This window comes from Thalassophryne amazonica, chromosome 16 (assembly GCF_902500255.1).
Source record: "Thalassophryne amazonica chromosome 16, fThaAma1.1, whole genome shotgun sequence".
Classification (NCBI taxonomy): Eukaryota; Metazoa; Chordata; class Actinopteri; order Batrachoidiformes; family Batrachoididae; genus Thalassophryne; species Thalassophryne amazonica.
In genome coordinates this window covers 75,821,817-75,843,006 of record NC_047118.1, presented here as the reverse complement: position 1 = coordinate 75,843,006, position 21,190 = coordinate 75,821,817, and the positions used below count along the sequence as shown (strand labels likewise).

The 21,190-nt window shown below is 39.9% G+C and overlaps 1 protein-coding gene across 1 annotated transcript; it reads left to right on the top strand.

Moving 5' to 3' along the window:
- The first annotated feature begins 464 nt into the window (after positions 1–464).
- On the top strand, positions 465–19,971 carry jmjd6 (jumonji domain containing 6, arginine demethylase and lysine hydroxylase). Its single transcript, XM_034190073.1, has 6 exons — positions 465–825; positions 3,148–3,536; positions 3,981–4,267; positions 10,250–10,385; positions 12,109–12,247; positions 15,243–19,971. Exons 1-6 carry the CDS (start codon positions 697–699, stop codon positions 15,372–15,374), a joined length of 1,212 nt encoding a protein of 403 aa, XP_034045964.1. The 5' UTR covers positions 465–696; the 3' UTR covers positions 15,375–19,971.
- Positions 19,972–21,190: the final 1,219 nt, after the last annotated feature.

Genomic DNA, 21,190 nt, shown 5'->3' with positions numbered 1-21,190 from the left:
AAATGAACATTTTTCTGTAGTTAGACATCTCTGTATTACAGATCCTTTTAATAAAACTGTTCTGCTGAAATATTCTAATATTTTGAGATGTGCATTCTCTATTTTTTGGAGCGGTGGGTTGTAATTATCAAAATTAAAATAAAAAAATACTGGAACATTTCAGTTTCTATGTATTGGAACTACAACATGTAAAATAATCTCTAACACCAACATCCCAGTTAATGAATCCATTTACATAACATTTTGTTGATTAGTTCTTATATATATTTTCACTTTTATATTTTTCCACGCCGTAGGGATGGGGTTCGACTATCGATATCTATTCGATGGATTCGACCCGTTATGTGGAGACACTGACCTTGGCACCAATCTGGGTGTTGTCCTCCTGTTCACACGGTGGTGCTGTTTCACCAAATTACCGTTCCATGGTTTACTTTACCATCTGCTAGTCAGTAGAAGAAGAACTGGAGCGAGTATTTCTGGTTCTGCTGTGTTTTTGTTTTTTTACACTGTCGTGTCAGTTTAAAATAAAACACTTTTGAAAGTGATTAGATTTGATTCACACACGCGCGTTTTCGTACAGTGAAGGTAAAGTTAAAGCTAGCCTGGTTTTATCACCGAACTTCTAAGGTGTGAATGTGTTTTGAATAGCTGTGGTTTAGCTTTTAAGTGTTAAGTGGCGTGTTGTTGGGAGAAATGAACCACAAGAGCAAAAAGAGGATTAAAGAGGCCAAAAGGAGCGCCAGACCAGAGCTGAAGGACTCGTTAGATTGGACGAAGCACGGCTACCATGAAGTGTTTGACCTGTCGCACCGGACTGTGAAGGTAGCGTCATAAGCTAATGCTAGTCCTCACTCCACAGCGCGAGTGCAGCTTGTCACGTACACAAATAGAGCGCCCTCCCGCGGCCGAAATGTGAATAAAGATTTGTTTATTTGGAAATTCGACGGTACGTAACGTATAAAAAAACACATTCAACATGTAAAATTTCGAGGATAATGCAAAAGCAAAATCGGAAGTACTTAAGTTAGATTTGTGTCGGCGTAACTTTACAGTTAAGGAACCATTAAATTAATTGATCATCAACTAGTTTGGTAATCGATTTTGTTTTGAGTCCATTTTAAAAGAAATGAAATATATTTTATTTCAGCTTCTTAAATGTGAATATATTCTAGTTTATTTCTGTTTGATCTGGCAGTAAACTGAATATATTTGGGCTGTGGACAAAATGACATTTGAAGGGATCATCTTGGGCTCCGGATAACTGACGCTTTCACCATTTCAAACAGCTAATCAGCTAATTGGGAAAATAATCTGTAATATAACCAGACTAAAATAATTAAAATTAATAGAAAAATAAGAGTAAAAACACATCAAATAAAAAAACAAAAATATAAGTTAAAAAAAGATAATGCTAGTCTGTTGAATTTGCAGAATCAGAGGTTTTTTCTCTGTTTTGAGAGGTTAAATTTTATTGTACTTCACATTTCCTCCTGGAGTGGTAATGGCCTCCCTACTGTAATTGCTGCCTGACTAAAATACAAGGGGATTTGTTTGTTTGTTTTTAAATGTCATGTTCTTTTGATAGCATGTCTTTTTCCTGGTTCTCTCCCTCAGCCCCAACCAGTCCCAGCAGAAGACTGCCCCTCCCTGAGCCTGGTTCTGCTGGAGGTTTCTTCCTGTTAAAAGGGAGTTTTTCCTTCCCACTGTAGCCAAGTGCTTGCTCACAGGGGGTCGTTTTGACCGTTGGGGTTTTACATAATTATTGTATGGCCTTGCCTTACAATATAAAGCGCCTTGGGGCAACTGTTTGTTGTGATTTGGCGCTATATAAAAAAATTGATTGATTGATTGATTGATTGATATTGCTTTTCTACAAAGGTGTCATCTTGGGCTCTGACAGACTTTTTTATATATATATATTTTAGAGCTCAAACAACTAATCAACTAATCGAGAAAATAATCAATATAAAATTAATCATTAGCTGCAGTCTTAATTATAAATAGAAAAGAGATGTATACAGACAAATATTTAGAATAAACATAAAAATAAGAGGGAAAAGGCATAAAATAAAAATATAAATAAGTACATGGAGAGCATTGTTTTTATATATATATATATGTGTGTGTGTATATATATATATATATATACACACACAGGGGTGGGCACACTTCCGATAACAGATAATTATCGAAGATAATGTTTTCATTATCGGATTATCTTTTTAGATAAATTTAAAAACCATCATCGGACTAATTATCTTCCGATGAATTACTGTCTGATAACTTTTAGACCGATAACGTACTAAATTAAGCTGAACAGTGAAAAACATTTTTAAAACTGTTAAAGCTGTTGAGACCTACCTGTTAAAAGTTTCCAAATAGGCATGTTGTTCTATGCTCTAGAATTGACATTAATGGAGTTATTCTGTCAGTATTTTCAAAAAACCATAAGTTAGTATGACTTTATTTTTCAATACCTCTGCCTGACCGGTGTGTAGAAATTGATAGGGAGCTGGCCTTATGGCTGCTCTCGATGTTGAAAGAAAAATGATTATGATTAGTAAAGAGTTGATTTTGTGGGTGCTCTCAGGATTTGTCTGTGCTGCTTCCTGCAGGGGGCAGCATGGTCAAACATTCTTGCTTATTCTTTAGGTCTTTTACCGCTTTTGATGCTTTCAAAAGCGATCATGTTAAAAATCAATTTCAGCTCTTTAGTAACTGCAAATGTCCCATAGACAACACCGGAATCTATCGGTTATTGATTATCTGTAACTTCCGATACATTTTTGGGTGGTTTATCGGTTTATCTTTATCAAAGATAACTTTTCAGTTATCTTATTATCTGTTATCGAAGTTAATTTTTTGGTTATCTGTGCCCACCACTATATATATATATATATATATATATATATATATATATATATATATATATATATATATATATATAAAAATTATGGAAAGGTGCATTGTTGCAGAGTACAAAAAAGTGATACATATCAAATATCAGGTGAACAATGTATTGCATCATATTGAGTTTTGAGAAACAAAATACACAGTCGATTTTTATATAGTTTTTAGTTTTGTTATTTGTTTAAATGTATGAACATTTTCTTTTAACTGCTGCTTGATCTGCTATTCTACCAGGATAATGTCGAGCGTGTGGACTCCCTCCATCTCAGTCCCGAAGAGTTCATCCAGCGCTTTGAGAAACCCTACAAGCCTGTGGTTCTGCTGAACTGTCAGGACAACTGGCCTGCCCGCGAAAAATGGACACTGGAGCGCCTCAAACGCAAGTATCGTAATCAGAAGTTCAAATGTGGTGAGGACAACGATGGGTACTCTGTGAAAATGAAGATGAAGTACTACGTCAAATACCTTGAGACAACCAGAGATGATAGCCCCCTCTACATCTTTGACAGCAGCTATGGTGAACATGCCAAGCGCCGTAAGCTGTTGGAGGACTACCAGGTGCCAGTGTTTTTCTGGGATGACCTGTTCCAGTTTGCAGGGGAGAAGCGCAGGCCACCTTACAGGTCCGACCAGTCTTTCACACTTTCAGTAGAGCAGAAGTAATTAGTTGACCTACAGAAGAACAGTCTTTAATTTGTCATTTACAAAGAAAAGTATCTACATTTTGACCTGATTTATTTAATTTTAAATGTGGGCTATGTTACCTTTGATGACATGAACACAAGTCTATTGCTTTCCCATAAAATTTGGAAATTTTTCCCCCAACATTTGAAGGTTGAACAGTGAAATCTGAAAAGTTGAAAACTTACTCCGTGACTCTCTACGTCTGCATAGACAGCTTGGCTGAGGGTGAAGATCATAAAGTGTGTTGGTCCTCCTCCATAGTTTCATCTGCTGTAACAACATGCTGGAAATGTGCAGTTCCTCTTGGATGGACTGTACTCTACCAAGGTGGTGGGAAATCAGCATGAAGCTGACATCTTCTTTTGACCTTCTCTTTGATACAGATGGTTCGTGATGGGCCCAGCCCGATCCGGCACAGGCATCCACATTGATCCACTGGGCACCAGTGCCTGGAATGCTTTAGTGCAGGGCCACAAACGGTGGTGCCTCTTCCCCACCAACACACCCCGCGAGCTGATCAAAGTGACCAGAGAGGACGGCGGCAACCAGCAGGATGAGGCCATCACCTGGTTCTCTGTGGTCTACCCTCGAACCCAGCAGCCAAACTGGCCCCCTGAGTTCAGACCACTAGAGATCCTGCAGAGACCTGGAGAGACTGTGTTTGTGCCAGGTTGGTCAAGAAACATTTGTACTGTTCTTAGGCTGGGGATGTCTGGTAATTAACCTAAACGGACAAGGTTTTTACCCACATCTGATGGGTTGTTATCTTGACAGTCAAAAAACTAAAATTACAATTTTTATGCATCAGTGATAATTAAAACACAATATAAGCCATAGGTGTCAAACTGATTCCAGAAAGGGCCAAGAGGGTGCAGGTTTTCTTTGTAACCACCAATTCTACCAGGTGATTTCACTGATGAACTCTTTCCATCTGCTCAAAGTGATGTTCATCAGTGAAATCACCTGCTGGAGTTGGTGGTTACAAAGAAAACCTGCACCCTCTTGGCCCTTTCTGGAATCATTTTGACACCTGTGAATAAGCAAAGGGCGTATTTCTATTGTACTCTTTAAACTCTCATTTATTCATCCTGAAATAGAAAAAAATTTAACATTTGGGCCTTGATGGGATATTAAGTTCGGTTGATGGTTTTCTGCATCAATACATCCTGAATTTAGTTTTGTTCTGTAGTGCAGATGAACTTTCTGATGCAGCTTGTTTTGTTCAGTAGAGTTTGACTGATCTTGCCAACAAACAGATGAACTTTAGCAGAGATGAGATTATATTGTTGGGTTACATGAACACAAAGGCCTTTTGGCAACAAACCACACTGACAGTGTATGAATTCACAAACAGGATGGTCAGGAAGGTGGATCTTAATTCCAGGACATGTGCCAGGGAAGCTGCTGATGGTTTAATCTGGTCTCAACACCACCTTAATCTGTTGGCATTAGATGAATCTGGGACGCAACAGCTTCACTCTGTGCCGTCTGTTTCAGCTCGCCATGTCGCGGTTTTTGTGTAGATCGTGTGTCCTGCACATTTTCCAGCTCTCCTGCTCTGCTTAACAAGTTAGCAACTCAGGTTTTCATGTTTGAGCCCCACCCACACAGAAAGAATACATGCTGCATTGTTGGCAACTGTTTTCCAAACTTTCAACTCGAATGGTTGTCTTTCGTCTGATCCTATTTTTGATCAGGGTTGCCACAGCAGAGTCAGTACAGCTCCGCATTGGGATTTAGCACAAGTTTTATGCATGATCCTGGACCCTCATTTTGCGTGCTCTGCACAGAAAAGGTTTTTAATGCTGTTGTATGAACAAAATTTGTGTGTGCAAGTAAAAAAACAAAACTATTTATCAAACAGGCAGACACTGTTCATATGGACATCAGTAAGTAAGTATCTGTTGATAAATCCCGCATGATCTAAAACACATGCTTGTGCACATTCATGGTCATTTGCATTCAGAAACACTTTAATTAACAATGCAGGTGCATCTCAAAGAATTACAATAGTATGAAAATATTATTAGTGGTCCATACTCAGAAGGGACAAAGACCCCTTTTGTTATTAGTAATATTTATGTCAGGTATTTCAGAGTGTGAAAATTTTACATGTTCTTGTCCCAATACATAGTAACTAAAACATCTCAGTCATATTTTGATTTTGATCATTACAGCCTCCTGCTAACACCCCCCCCCCCCTCCCCCCGCCAAAAAAAAAGAAAAAGAAAATGCATATCTCAAAATACTGGAATATTTTATTTCAAGTTACTATTTATGCAGTATGAATACCATGTATCAGAGGTGGGACGAAGTCACTGTCAAGTCATTCTCAAGTCATCATTCTGCAAGTCTCAAGTCAACTTGCAAACAATTGGTCATTATGACTTGAGACTTGACTTGGGACCTCATTTTCTTATTTTATTGTACTGTTACAAGTATTATTATTATTGCTTATCCTTGCACACGCTGTTTGATGAACATTTTCCTCTACTTGCACCCATCTTGTGTGTTTTTTAAGAGCTGACGTAACGTGAATTTCTCCTCTGTGAGATCAGTAAAGTTTTATCTTATCTTAAATTCATGACTTGAGAGTGACTTGATGGTGACTTCGTCCCACCTCTTCCATGTATCTCTCAAATCTGGTTCAGTACACACAACCACAGTCATGGGGAAGACTGCTGACTTGACAGTTGTCCAGAAGACACTCACGGATGCCATACACAGAGGTTAAGCCACAGAAGGTCATTGGTCACAGAAGTTCTGGATCAAAGCATAGTCATGGAAAGTTGACTGGAGGGAAAAAGTGTGGTCGGAAAAGATTCAGAAGCAACAGGGACGACAGCAGCCTCGAGAAGATTGTCAAGCAAAGCAGATTCCAGAAAATGGGGGAGCTTCAGAAGGATGGACTGAGGCTGGACTCAGTGCATCAAGAGCCAACACGCACAGGTGCATCCAGGAAATGGGCTACATGTGTTGTATTCAATCAATCAATCAATTTTTTTTTTATATAGCGCCAAATCACAACAAACAGTTGCCCCAAGGCGCTTTATATTGTAAGGCAAGGCCATACAATAATGATGTAAAACCCCAACGGTCAAAACGACCCCCTGTGAGCAAGCACTTGGCTACAGTGGGAAGGAAAAACTCCCTTTTAACAGGAAGAAACCTCCAGCAGAACCAGGCTCAGGGAGGGGCAGTCTTCTGCTGGGACTGGTTGGGGCTGAGGGAGAGAACCAGGAAAAAGACATGCTGTGGAGGGGAGCAGAGATCGATCACTAATGATTAAATGCAGAGTGGTGCATACAGAGCAAAAAGAGAAAGAAACAGTGCATCATGGGAACCCCCCAGCAGTCTACGTCTATAGCAGCATAACTAAGGGATGGTTCAGGGTCACCTGATCCAGCCCTAACTATAAGCTTTAGCGAAAAGGAAAGTTTTAAGCCTAATCTTAAAAGTAGAGAGGGTGTCTGTCTCCCTGATCTGAATTGGGAGCTGGTTCCACAGGAGAGGAGCCTGAAAGCTGAAGGCTCTGCCTCCCATTCTACTCTTACAAACCCTAGGAACTACAAGTAAGCCTGCAGTCTGAGAGCGAAGCGCTCTATTGGGGTGATATGGTACTACGAGGTCCCTAAGATAAGATGGGACCTGATTATTCAAAACCTTATAAGTAAGAAGAAGAATTTTAAATTCTATTCTAGAATTAACAGGAAGCCAATGAAGAGAGGCCAATATGGGTGAGATATGCTCTCTCCTTCTAGTCCCCGTCAGCACTCTAGCTGCAGCATTTTGAATTAACTGAAGGCTTTTTAGGGAACTTTTAGGACAACCTGATAATAATGAATTACAATAGTCCAGCCTAGAGGAAATAAATGCATGAATTAGTTTTTCAGCATCACTCTGAGACAAGACCTTTCTGATTTTAGAGATATTGCGTAAATGCAAAAAAGCAGTCCTACATATTTGTTTAATATGCGCTTTGAATGACATATCCTGATCAAAAATGACTCCAAGATTTCTCACAGTATTACTAGAGGTCAGGGTAATGCCATCCAGAGTAAGGATCTGGTTAGACACCATGTTTCTAAGATTTGTGGGGCCAAGTACAATAACTTCAGTTTTATCTGAGTTTAAAAGCAGGAAATTAGAGGTCATCCATGTCTTTATGTCTGTAAGACAATCCTGCAGTTTAGCTAATTGGTGTGTGTCCTCTGGCTTCATGGATAGATAAAGCTGGGTATCATCTGCGTAACAATGAAAATTTAAGCAATACCGTCTAATAATACTGCCTAAGGGAAGCATATATAAAGTGAATAAAATTGGTCCTAGCACAGAACCTTGTGGAACTCCATAATTAACTTTAGTCTGTGAAGAAGATTCCCCATTTACATGAACAAATTGTAATCTATTAGACAAATATGATTCAAACCACCGCAGCGCAGTGCCTTTAATACCTATGGCATGCTCTAATCTCTGTAATAAAATTTTATGGTCAACAGTATCAAAAGCAGCACTGAGGTCTAACAGAACAAGCACAGAGATGAGTCCACTGTCCGAGGCCATAAGAAGATCATTTGTAACCTTCACTAATGCTGTTTCTGTACTATGATGAATTCTAAAACCTGACTGAAACTCTTCAAATAGACCATTCCTCTGCAGATGATCAGTTAGCTGTTTTACAACTACCCTTTCAAGAATTTTTGAGAGAAAAGGAAGGTTGGAGATTGGCCTATAATTAGCTAAGATAGCTGGGTCAAGTGATGGCTTTTTAAGTAATGGTTTAATTACTGCCACCTTAAAAGCCTGTGGTACATAGCCAACTAACAAAGATAGATTGATCATATTTAAGATCGAAGCATTAAATAATGGTAGGGCTTCCTTGAGCAGCCTGGTAGGAATGGGGTCTAATAAACATGTTGATGGTTTGGATGAAGTAACTAATGAAAATAACTCAGACAGAACAATCGGAGAGAAAGAGTCTAACCAAATACCGGCATCACTGAAAGCAGCCAAAGATAACGATACGTTTTTGGGATGGTTATGAGTAATTTTTTCTCTAATAGTTAAAATTTTGTTAGCAAAGAAAGTCATGAAGTCATTACTAGTTAAAGTTAATGGAATACTCAGCTCAATAGAGCTGAGTATTCCTGGTGCCAATCCACTCCTGAACCAGAGATAGAAATGTCTTACCTGGGCTAAGGAGATAAAGAACTAGACTGTTGCGCAGTAGTTCAAAGTCCTCTTAAGAGATGAAAGTAAATTTAGCATTTCAATTAGAAATCATGGTCTTAGAGTCTGGAGGAATGGAGAGGCACAAATCCAAGTTGCTTGAAGTTGAGTGTGAAGTTTCCACAGTCAATTTGGCGCCATCTGTTAGTGATGGTCCACTGTGTTTTATCATGTCCAACGTCAACCCAGCCACCTAGCAGGAGGTTTTAGATCACGTCATGCTTCTACTGACAAGCCTTATGGAGGTGCAGATTTCCTTTTTCAGCAAGAATTGGTACCTTCCCACATTTGCTGACCATGGTGTTATTGTACTTTATTGTCCCCATAGACAGTCCCTCATAGATTCTCTGTAGTGTTTTGTCAAGAAGAAGATTAGAGACACCAGATCTAACAATGCAGACAACCTGAAGGGTGCTGTCAAAGGAACCTGGACTTCCAAAACACCTGATAGCCTCCACATCACACTGATGCAGGAATTCATTCCAAAGAAGCCACAACCCAATGCTACTTTTTAGTTGTTAGATATTTCTGTATTCTGAATATTTTTTTTAACCTGATCTGCTACATATTCTAATATTTTGAGGTATCCATTTGTTATTCTATTTTTTTTTTTTTTTGGAACTGTATACTGTAATTATCAAAAAAATAAAAAAAGACAAACATTTTAGTTTATATGTAAGGAAATTGGAATATGTAAAATTTTCACACTCTAAAATACCTGACAAAAAAATATTGAACTTTTCATGATTTTCTAATATTTTTTAGATTAACCTGTATATGGTAAGAAAACATCTGTTTGTTGCTTGTGTTCCTCACTGGAATAACAGCTAAGAGAGCCAAGAAAATAAATTTTTGTGAGATGGAGCTCAACATGTTTGTGTGTGGTCACAGCAGAGAGATGAAAAATGTGAAAATAAACAATAAATGTGCCACGAATTGTCAACGATCCATCCGCTAGTAGTTTTGAAGCTAAGGGTACCAAACATTCACTTATGAATTTAATTTGTTTCTTAATTTAGGCATCAAAACCGCTTGTGCACATTAACAAACCGTATGAAACATCAAAGTGCTCATCACAACAGGTAACATAAAATGTTGCAATTAATAGAATAAATAGACACTTATTTATCGGTGCTTTTTTTTTTTTTTTTTTTCCTAAATCCTTTGTCTTTCTGTGACGACATCAGGTGCCATCATTATTTATTAAGATTGCATCTTTACTCATGAAATTTGAGCAGCGAACATGGGTGCATGTTTAATATAAAATTGCAGGAGGGGAAACTATTTTCTTTGTGTTGCATTAGCAGGCAGGGATCATAATGCTTGTTGATGGTCAAAACTGCTGTTTAGTTCACACAGGTGTCTGAGCAATTGGGTGTTTTAGTTCTCCTCATGTTAATGTTAACTAGCTGTGTGTCCCCAGGTGGATGGTGGCATGTAGTTCTCAACCTGGATGCCACAATTGCTGTCACCCAGAACTTTGCTAGTTCAACTAACTTTCCCATTGTGTGGCACAAAACAGTCCGAGGTCGGCCCAAACTCTCCAGGAAATGGTATCGGTAAGTTTTTAGGGTTTAACTGTGCACATACATATTAGAAGCTTTTCCAGAAAGCAACTTACCTGAATTTCGACACATGCATTTTTGGTAGTGGCTAACTAGAAAAACCTTGAGTATAATCATGTCGTAAATGGAGGTAACCAGAGGTGGGTCATTCTGTCTCAGATCACCCCCCAAATGTCATTTTAAACCTCACCCCCTCAGATTTTAGTGATATTTGGTATATAGGTGGTCTTTGGTGGGGAAAAAGGCTCATTTTCACATTTCAGGTCAATCAGACCAACAGTTCCTAAGATAACGCCTTTTCTTTTTTCACTTTTTTTTTAATACGAAAAAGCCGCTGAAATTCAAATAACCATAACTCAGCAACCAATGGTCTGATTTTCAAAAGTAAGGTAATGCTATACATTTGTATGCTTTAATATGTTATACAGAACATATGGGGCTACAATTTTCATTAGAGTATCGCAGTGTAATTTTTCCCAATTTGTCATTTTCAAGGTTAAAAAGTAGGTCAAAAGGTCATCATGCTTACACATGCCAAAAGTAATTTGCTGAGTGAACATAATAAAATTATGTAAGGTTTTTCCACCAAGTAAAATGTGTTAACTTAGCCAGAAACAATTTTGCTGAGTGACCAAAGTGTTCAATCATGTTGGGCCAACATGATGAATTTGTATTACTGTTACTCAGTTATCATGGTTGAGGCCAACTAGATTTGTAAGGGTAAATGTAACAAAAATAGAAAGTAGTTCCCTGTGGCTGCTCCCTTGTTTGCGCTGGGGATCACCACAACAAATCTGAGGTGGATCTGCATGCTGAGTTGACATTATGCCAGATGCCCTTCCTGACACAACTCCACATTACATGGAGAAATGTGGCAGGGGTGGGGTTTGAACGTGGAACCTTATGTACTGAAACCAAGTGCATTAACCACTTGGCCGCCACCCCTGCCCTGTAAGGGTAAATGTAACACACTAGCATGTAATGTCTTTGGGCCATTCAAACTTGTTTGATATGATTATGAGTTACTTAATTTATTAGGGTAGATACAACTACTTTAAAAATGGTAAAGTTACATGTCAGCTTAACTTTGCTGTGTTGGATCAGCACAGTTATGCAGGTTCCCCTTGGATTTGCTGTGGCAACCCCGAGCGCAAACAAGCGAGCAGCCAAAGGGACTTAGTTTTTATTTTTGTTACATTTACCCTTACAAATCTAGTTGGCCTGAACCATGGTAATTAAGTAACAGTCACGCAAATTCATCATGGTAACCCAACAAATTTATATTTAGGTCACTCAGCGAAATTGTTTCTGGCTACGTTAGCGCATTTTTCTAATTTCTGATTTTATTATGTTCACTCAGCGAGTTAGATTTTAAGTTATTGCATGTTATGTTAAAACTACATGATTTGAATGTGTTCACCCATAAAATTTGATTTTATATCATGTAAGTTACATGTTAGATTTAAGTTCATGTAACATAAAAATCAACAACACCCATGTTGTTTTTATGAGTGTAAATATTCTCAGAAGATCAAATAAGTGTCAAATTTAGATTTATGTTAGATTCTTTAATCAGAAAAATTTCTGACATACTGTGGCTGTTTTTTTTTTAGAATTGATCTGCAGTTGTTAATCAATGGTTCTTTACAGGAAGTATTGATTACAAGGTGATATGAGTTAAATGTGTGATTTGTTTTATGTTTCCTTGCTTTGTTAGTATTTTGAAGCAGGAACGGCCTGATCTTGCTGCACTGGCAGATAAAGTCGACCTGGAGGAGTCGACCGGCATCGCTTCTGACAGCTCCAGTGACTCTTCGTCGTCCTCCTCCTCAAGCTCATCTAACTCTGACTCTGATGTACGTACTCACAAAGCCCGAGTACTCCAGGTTCATTTACTGCCTGCACACAGCAGGGGTGAACATGAAGGGTCACAACAGTGCAGCCGATCACCACAGGTTACAAAGAAAACCCACAGCGTCTTGGCTCTTCATGGCACGCCATTACCTGTCCCTGGCCTGAAGTGTTCAGGTTTGCTTTAACGCCAAATCCACCAACCCATCTCACTGTTTACCATCACTTTGAATAGAAATCACCTTCTGGTGGGGGGCTCCACATTGTTGGCCCTCAGCAATTTGAAGTTGAGTTCGTAGGTTCTTAAAGTTCAGTACCTAACCCTCCAACATCACACCAGCAGTCTATGACTTCAAGTGTCAGGCACAGACTGACACTGCAGTTACGCTTCTACACAGAAATGCCCCAAAATACACAAACACAACTGTTGTGGACAAATCTACTTCCTGTGTCCCTGCTGCCTGCTACAGAAAACAAAAGAATTGACTGCTGGTAAAATATCTTCATGAATGTGTTTTACAATAACAGCATTCATGCAATCAGAGACAACAGTCAGAGATTTATTGTGCCGCTCTGACTAGCATGGTAGGCTAATGGTTGAAATCAGACTTAAGGCTTATTTATGCTCTGTGTTAAGTACAGTTGTGGGTGGCACCTTCTATCCACACTCTGTGTGTATTTCCTCCTCATTTGTCTCTGTTTTCTGAAAGCTTATGGATATGAAACGGAGCAGGACCGCTGTTGCAGTACTGTGTCTCCCTAGCCTTACAAAGCACACAAAGAAGACTGACAGCGGCAGAATATTTTGATGACGTGTGTGTCTGTGTCCCACCCCCCAATAATTCTTATTGTGAAGTATATAATGGCCACAGTTTGTATGCATTTGTTTCTTTTACAGTAGAAACTTTATTACAACTTCCTTGACAATCACCAAATTTGCCAGAAACGTTGAGTTAGCCCGACAACCAGCCCGGCTATGAATGAGGCCGGATGCTGGCCTCCATTTTGGAGTGAGATTTTCCACTCTGAAACAACCAATAGGAGAGCAGCACTCGCGCCACACCCCCAATCTTAACCAAAGTGAGGCTGACCAACGCTGATGTCAGTGTCTCGGCCGCCAACCAATCACAGGCTAGGAGAGAGAGGCCAGTATCTGGACCAATTCATGGCCGGTTGTCGGGGTAACATTGAGTATGCTCTATAGTGCCCTCTAGTGGATATTTTGTTAACATCTGTCAATGTGGGCAGTGACAGTTAAGCCCTTTTTATTGTTTTACAACCCAGTAACTCCATGGCCACGCAATTACGTCAATGTGGCCGTGACCCTTTCTAAGTTGACTAACGTGTTGGTGGGTGTCGCTATGCAATTTACCACCAGAACAGTAGGGGGTGCAACTTGAAGAATATGATGTTCAAGGCAGGGACTTCATTTGCCACCTACATTGTCACTGCTGCTGTTCTTTTTCTTTCTTTTTTTTTTTCCTTCTGGACAAATTTGTCCCTCAATGACCTCCACTTCTTTATACAATCATCGACCTCCAACAATGTTATGTGCAATTTCCTTTCATGAATTCCAGGCCATTTGAGAATCTTTGTAGTTTTTTTGACACCGTGTTGTAAAGGTGGTCATATTTGCAGTCTTCCTCTGTGAAACGTTCCTCTGTTTGATCCATGATCAAAATGTAAATGCAGGCGCACTGCAAACACTTTTAAATATGACAGGAGATGAAGAACTGAAACCAGAAATGTGACCAATCACAGCCTGTGTAGTCTGTTGTTTTGACGTGTAGTTTGTTTTTTCGGAGGTACACTTCAGGCTAAGGAATGGGGCTCTGAGAGGGTTTGCAACGACGCAGAGAGCTATGCATGGCTACGGAGTTGCGGATGCAGAATAGCATAAATTGCACTTAACACTGTTTTGAAATGTGCAGATAAAGAGAGAGAGATAGCGCTCTTTTTCTTCAGTAGCTGCCTTTTCCTCTTTCTCCACTTCCAAAGAAATCCAGCGAATGAACTTCAAACATGTAAACTATTTCTTTTCTCATTATTGGATTACTGAAGTGGATGTAACTGTAAGAGATCAGATTATTACAATTATCTGATTACTAACAGTCATCTCATTATTATGGTCATGTAAACGTGCTTATTGTTTAGTTAACTAATGGTGACTAGGTTTCTTATATTTAGTAAAATATCACACCCGTTATTGGTCCCGGTGTAACAGTATATCTTATCCCCCCTGGATATCTTCCCCCCGGGGGAGACGATATCCCAGGATGTCTTACTCCTCACCTCTGAAAGGCAACATTCCTACAGGGCAGCACTGATTAAAGCGTCCTCAAACCTTGATAAGGCCCAATCAGGATAGAGCAACCTTTAAACTCTATATTTCATGGATGTCTTATGGTCCCAGATGAAGTACAGTTTGATTGACAGTGAATGATATTGGTATTCTTTCTGTATGTATCTATAGCTATCTAAAATAGTAATATTTCCTATTCTGAAGTATCTTTAAATCTTCCTTCCAAATATACTCTACACATATATGGACCTGATTGACCACCTGAAATTTGATAGAACATCTGTCCATGATGGGGTGGGGGGTAAGATATCCTAGGACAGTCAAGGGCAAGACCACATCCCTGTGACATACACTTTCAGTGTTATTTTCTTTGTCAGCCACGTATAAATCTGGGTAGGATGAAATGAGTTATAATGCTACAGCAGACTTGCTTTTTAGGGGTGGGAGGGAAAATATCCAGGAGGGAAGATGTACTGTTACACCAGCATGTGAAAACTGTAACATTGACAGGTGTGAAAATGCAGTTCTGAATACTCGACCCTCAGAATTCACTTCATATTTCTAACGTTTGGAACTGATGGATTTTATTTAAATGGCTGAGGAGGCAGCTCTGAAATAGTGATTGAAGGTTTTGTACATCGGCGTCCTGGTGCGTATGTTTTTTTGTTTCAGTAAAACCGTGTCTTTGCTTCCATTAGGCGGGGTCGAGCTCAGAGGGTGATGCCGTTTCTCACCGCAGGAAGAAGCGAAGGACCTGTGGAATGGCAGCGAATGGAGACACCAGCAGCCAAGACGACTGTGTCAGCAAAGAGCGCAGCTCCTCACGGTGACCTCTGGCCATGCCCACATCTACTTGCTGTCAAAGCGATGGCTGCTTTTAGTGTGTATGTTAAAATCGTGTCAAATTATGAGTCCCAGAATGAAGTGTGGTGGAGGAACAGTCTGCACTTGTTTCGGGCTTATATAACAGAGGAGGACTGTCGCGTGGGCCAGCTGTGCTTTTTAAAATTAGTTGCTCGCTGTACATCTGTTAAAAAATAAGGGTGGTACTCGGGATGCTTTTTTTTGTGTGTGCTGAATAACAGATCTAAAAAGAAACACTTAATTTTTAACAGTGAAGAAAAAGATTCTTGTCGCGGTGTGACATTTCGAGCCAGCAGAAGAGGTTAGAATTATCCCCACCTCTGAACTGGGTAATCAGCACAACTAGCAAAAATTTGAACAATTACATAAAACATCAGATTAAAGACTGAAAAGTATTTCTTCAGAGAGGTGGAATAGATATTTTTTTAATAAAATTTGGAACATTCAGACTTACTTTGACATCAGCTCTAATCTTCTCTATTGATTGTTCATCTGTGAAGGATTTTGAATTTCTCTGTGGTGTTTGAGTCCCTGCCTGCTGTGAGTCAGGTTTACTGCATTAACAATGGCCCACGCTGGTTCAATTGATGGATTTAAGCAGAAGCCCAGCCTTCAGGCTGAACTGGGATCAGTTGGCTTTAGTTCTCAGGTGTTGGTCTGTGTGCATACAAGGGCTCGCTTGAGTCACATTCTGTGAACCAGAACTTTAAAATGTCATCAAGTACAATCTTAACTTTGTACTGGTATTTCTCACAAAGGGCACTGCAGTCACATTCAGAATGTACTGTATAGATTTGTTCACTATATTCTATTTGAGCTTTTCCACTAAAGCACAATGCAAAACAAGTTTATTCACCTTCTGTCTTGTACAGCTTTAAAAAAAGGCAAACACCTACCTTCAGAACAGAAATGACACAAAGATTTAGGATTTCTTTCAAGATGCTGCTTCCTGTGGTGTGAAAGTTTATAGTGAAAACAAGGAACTGGGTCAATACGAGAGGGATTACAACAAACTTGAACAATATTATACCATATTTTGAGAATGCAATCTTAATGTTATGACAAAGATGATGGATATGTAGAATCAGTTTTCATCTAAAAATTAAACCAATAATGTGGCTTTGGTTTCCCTTAAAATATAACTTGTTTGTCAGAATACTGCAACTTTATACTGAGATCACGACTCTTCTCATAACTGCAATTTACTGCAAAATGGCACCTTGATTAGCTGTAGCATTCTCGAAATGCACCTCAGCAGGTGATTTCATTAATGAGCACCACTTCGAGGAGAGGAGCTCAGTCATTGACATCACCTGCTCAGGTGATTAACTGGAACAAAAAATGCACTCTCTTAGCCCCCATGGCCTACAATAACAGCTTAGAACTATTAATACCCTAGCAAGCACTAGCACTTTATCAGCAATGTCCAGCACCCTCAGATCAGTCTATAACACTCCAGTAATAGCTTCCAATAGTCTTGAAACCATCCACAACCTTATTGAAACAGCTTTCAGTACCCCAGAAACCATCTACAGTACCATGCCAACCACTAAACCCTCAGTATCAGCTTTCAATAGCCTAGGAACTGTCTGCAACACCCTAGAAACTGTTAATTTTGACATATTTTGGTCATTGTCTTGACTAAAATGTCATTTACATATAGCCATAATTTGGTCATCTGAATTATTTTAGTTGATGAAATATATTAACATTTTGTGCATTATTTTCATTAAAATTAAACCATAATATGCTGTCAAAATTAACACTGCCTAGTAACAGCTTCCAGTAGTCTAGAAACCATTAACAGCACCATAGCAACCACTTATAACCTAGCAACAGCATCCAATAGCCTAGAAACAATCTAAAACACCCTAGCAAACGCATCACCTTAGCAACAGCTTCCAGTAGCCTAGGAACTGTCTGTAAAAACTTCCAATAGCCTTGGAACTGTCTGCAACACCCTAGTAACAGTTTCCTGTAGCCTAGAAACTGCCGGCAGCACTGTAGCAACCACTATCACCTTAGCATCATCTTCCAATCACCTAGAAATGTTCTGCAACAGCCTAACAACCGTCAAAAGCTTCTAGTAGGCTAGAATTCATCTACACCATCTGAGCAACTACTTACCACAAAATGTTTTCTTGCGGTATTGAAACTTTACTTTCAGAAGTAAGTGACATTACCATCATATTGACCCTGGAACCAGTCACAACAATGCAACACAGGTGCAACATCCTCACAACATGTATGGCAAGCAACAAACTCCTGCAAGAGATTAGTAACCGTTAACACCATGGCAACAACAGCATCCTAGAAACCACTTACAACACCCACAATACCCTAAAATCTACTGAAGCAGCAGCAGCAGCAGCCTAGAAGTAACTCAGAACTGCATCCATCATTCTTGCATCCCATGAAAAAAAGTTCCACTGTTTGTCATCGTGGGCAGAATCAGAACGGCAGTTCATGTGACCCTGAAGCATATTTCTACAGGGACATCATTTTTCCTGCTTTGTCAGAATATTAACGGTCTCATGTTTCTTTCCTTGATGAATGACCCTGATACTCAATCCTACCCGAAGGACAAACAGCAGCCGATTACTGGTTCCAACATGTTTTCTAAAACATTTGCAGTCAGAATACATTGATTGCTATATCTGTGCAGTACACACTGATGTGTTGCTTGAACTAAAAGTGCCTATAAGTACGCCAGGCAGTGTTTGACTGTGAGGTTTGTTTGTGCAGTGATTTTCAACCCTGATCCTCAGGGACTGACTGCTGCACATTTTGCTTATTAGTTCCATCAGGCATGTTTAGACAATCAGGAGCTGGTGGACACCAGACGAGGCCCATCGGGTGTCGGTTGGGTTTCTGAGGACCAGGATTGAGAAGCACTGTTAGTCTGACACTGCGAGGGTGGTACAGTTGGAAGGTGTTTTGATTTGTTCTCAATCTGAAGCTTTGTTGTGGTCCCTGGGCTTGGTGGCACAGTGCCTTCCATAAATGTATTTTTTTTAACGGCTGTTTAGGGCTCGTCTTTCTCTGGTGGAAGCGTTACTGACTTCATCTGCTCTTCTCTCATCCATCTCAACTGGTCTGGGATCTGCTTCTTCATTCATCCCAACAAATAGGTTTTTTAATGTGCCAAAAAGACTTCCACCAAGCTCCAGCATGCCAGATCCCCCTTTTATACATACCTCAATGGTTTCTTCCTTATAAGTACCAATGTTTTGACATTTGATTTAACGTTATATATAAATGGGTAATCCTGCTAACAACGAAATACATATCCTCCTTGTCCCTCCACAAAAGATTTTAAAGTGAAATTACATTTTAAATTTAAATCAGACTTAAATTTTGACGAAACTTCCAAAGGCTCAGAAACTTGTTCTTCAATTTTTCCACTTCAAAAGCCAGTCTCCCATTGAAAATTCCTGGCTCCAGTTTGCATCCTGATTCTAAAAATTAGGAAATCGGGCACAGTTTACTAAAACTACAAGAAAAATGTGCATTTCCTACTATTATTGTCGAATGCAGTCCCTTGTGCCACACAATGCTACCATGCAGGTATCCTGCGGTTATCGCCACACTTTTCCACAAAGCGAGCTAAAACGTATCTGTTAACATCCTAAACGGTGCGACATGCTTTTCATGTGATTCATGCTCTGGATTCATATTACAGAGGAGAATCAAGAGGCTTGTGACTCAGAGCAGTAGGTACCAAATGTCACTTTTTTTTTTTTTTTTTTTTTTTGAACATGTGCAAAATTTACAACACTATGTTTAACACAGATTACAATCATTTTAGGCATCACAATTATTTATTTTTCTCCTGCCAAAAACCAACACAATGAATCGGGTGTCAGATATTAGCAATGGGAGACTGGCTTTAGCCACAGTTGTCAAAGAATACCTTAGTTCTAAGATTTCTAAACTGCATTTTGTTTTGTATTTTAAAATGTCAACCTGTTGAAGAGGTTTTGAAGCTGTAAAACTTTTTTATTTTAAGAAACTAAATTATCTGGGCAAAAATGACTAGTGTGCAAAATCTTTGGTAGTTTTGTTCAAACTTTGGGCAACATCATTTTTTCTGTAGTTTATTTTGTATTAAGCAGCTCTTAAAATGTGCTGAGTTAGGCGTTGAGTTTTCCTGAGCAGCGTCTCGACACCGGGGGGGGGGGGGGGTCAGTCAAGTATGCTGCTCGCTCGGCAAATGTCAGGAAATTTCTGTTAAACTTGTACCAATTTTGAACATGTTTAATAGTAGCTTGACACCACTCTGCATCCAGTTTTCATATTGCCTCAAACTGAGTGAGAGTCTGAGAGCACCTGAAAAGTTTGTTCCCTGGACACATGCGCAAGCCAAATTCGACCCCTTTTAAGAGCTGCTTTACTCTGTAAAAGAAGACTTTGGGAGGGAGTGCTGATGTTGAATGGCAGTGTGTGTGGCTGTTATGAGGTGAGTGTCTCCAGGTGTTTGAGGGGACTCTGATATAAATTGTTGCTGTCCAAATTAGTCAGTACTGTAATTTTGTTGAGTCAATAAAATACTTTCTGATTCTACAGCTGTTTATCCAAACTATCCTTATTTTATGTTCACACCTCTAAAGTTGATTTATTGCAGTGTGATTGTAAAAAAAAAAAAGTAGAAATACGAGGTCTGTCCAAAAAGTAACGGACCTTTTTATTTTTTTCAAAAACTATATGGACTTGAATCACGTGTGATTGCATCAGCCAAGCTTGAACCTTCGTGCAGATGCGTGAGTTTTTTCATGCCTGTCAGTTGCGCCATTCGCCTGTGGGCAGGCTTTGAGTGAGCACTGGCCCACCCCCCTCGTCGGATTTTTATTGTCAGTGAAATGGCTGAGAGGCTGCCGCTTTGCTCCATGAAATTTTTTTCAGAAACTGTTAGAGACAGCCAGTTGGAAACCATTCGAAAGATTCAGATGGATTTCGGTGAAGATTCTGTCGGCGTCACACGGATTAAGGAGTGTTAAAACCTTTTTAAAGATGGCCCACAGCGGCGGAGGGCGCGCGGCGCAACGAGCGGCCAACGACAGGCTGGAACGAGCAGATCATTTCTAAACTGAATGCTGTGTTGATCCGGGACATCATGTGACTACCACAGAAATGGCAAGAGAGCTGGACATAGCACTTTTGTGGCACATTCTACTGTTACAGGAGATTTTGTAATGAAAGACGTGCGGAGGATTTCGCGCGTCGGCACGGAGCCGCTCATTGCACGCAACAACAACAAAAAAAAACACCTCCGTGTTAGAAACCATTCGGAAGATTCAGACGGCTTTTGATGGCTTTTCAGTCGAGTGAAAGTAAGTCCCTTCGGCTTCTCCCTTGTTTGCACTCGGGGTCGCCACAGCAAATCCAAGGTGGATCTGCATGTTGAATTGGCACAAGTTTTACGCCGTATGCCCTTCTTGACGCAACTCCACATTACATGGAGAAATGTAGCAGGGGTGGGATTTGAACCCGCAACCTTCTGAACTGAAACCAAGCGCATTAACCACTTGGCCACCACCCCTGCAGCTTTTCAGTCGAGTGAGTATCCGAGAAATTGTGTAACAGCTGGACATGCCACAACATGTCCTGTGAGACTTCCAACATGGAGGTGTTTTTTTTTGTTGCGCGCAATGAGCAGCTCCGTGCCGACACGCAAAATCCTCCGCACATCTTTCATTACAAAATCTCCTGTAACAGTGGAATGTGCCGCAAAAGTGCTATGTCCAGCTCTGTTGCCATTTCTGTGGTAGTCACACGATGTCCC

Coding starts and splice junctions, on each gene's coding strand:
- jmjd6 (XM_034190073.1), top strand. CDS start 697: ATGAACCACAAGAGCAAAAAGAGGATTAAAGAGGCCAAAAGGAGCGCC. Junction 4,268..10,249: donor AGAGACTGTGTTTGTGCCAG/GTTGGTCAAGAA, acceptor GTGTGTCCCCAG/GTGGATGGTGGCATGTAGTT. Junction 12,248..15,242: donor CATCTAACTCTGACTCTGAT/GTACGTACTCAC, acceptor TGCTTCCATTAG/GCGGGGTCGAGCTCAGAGGG.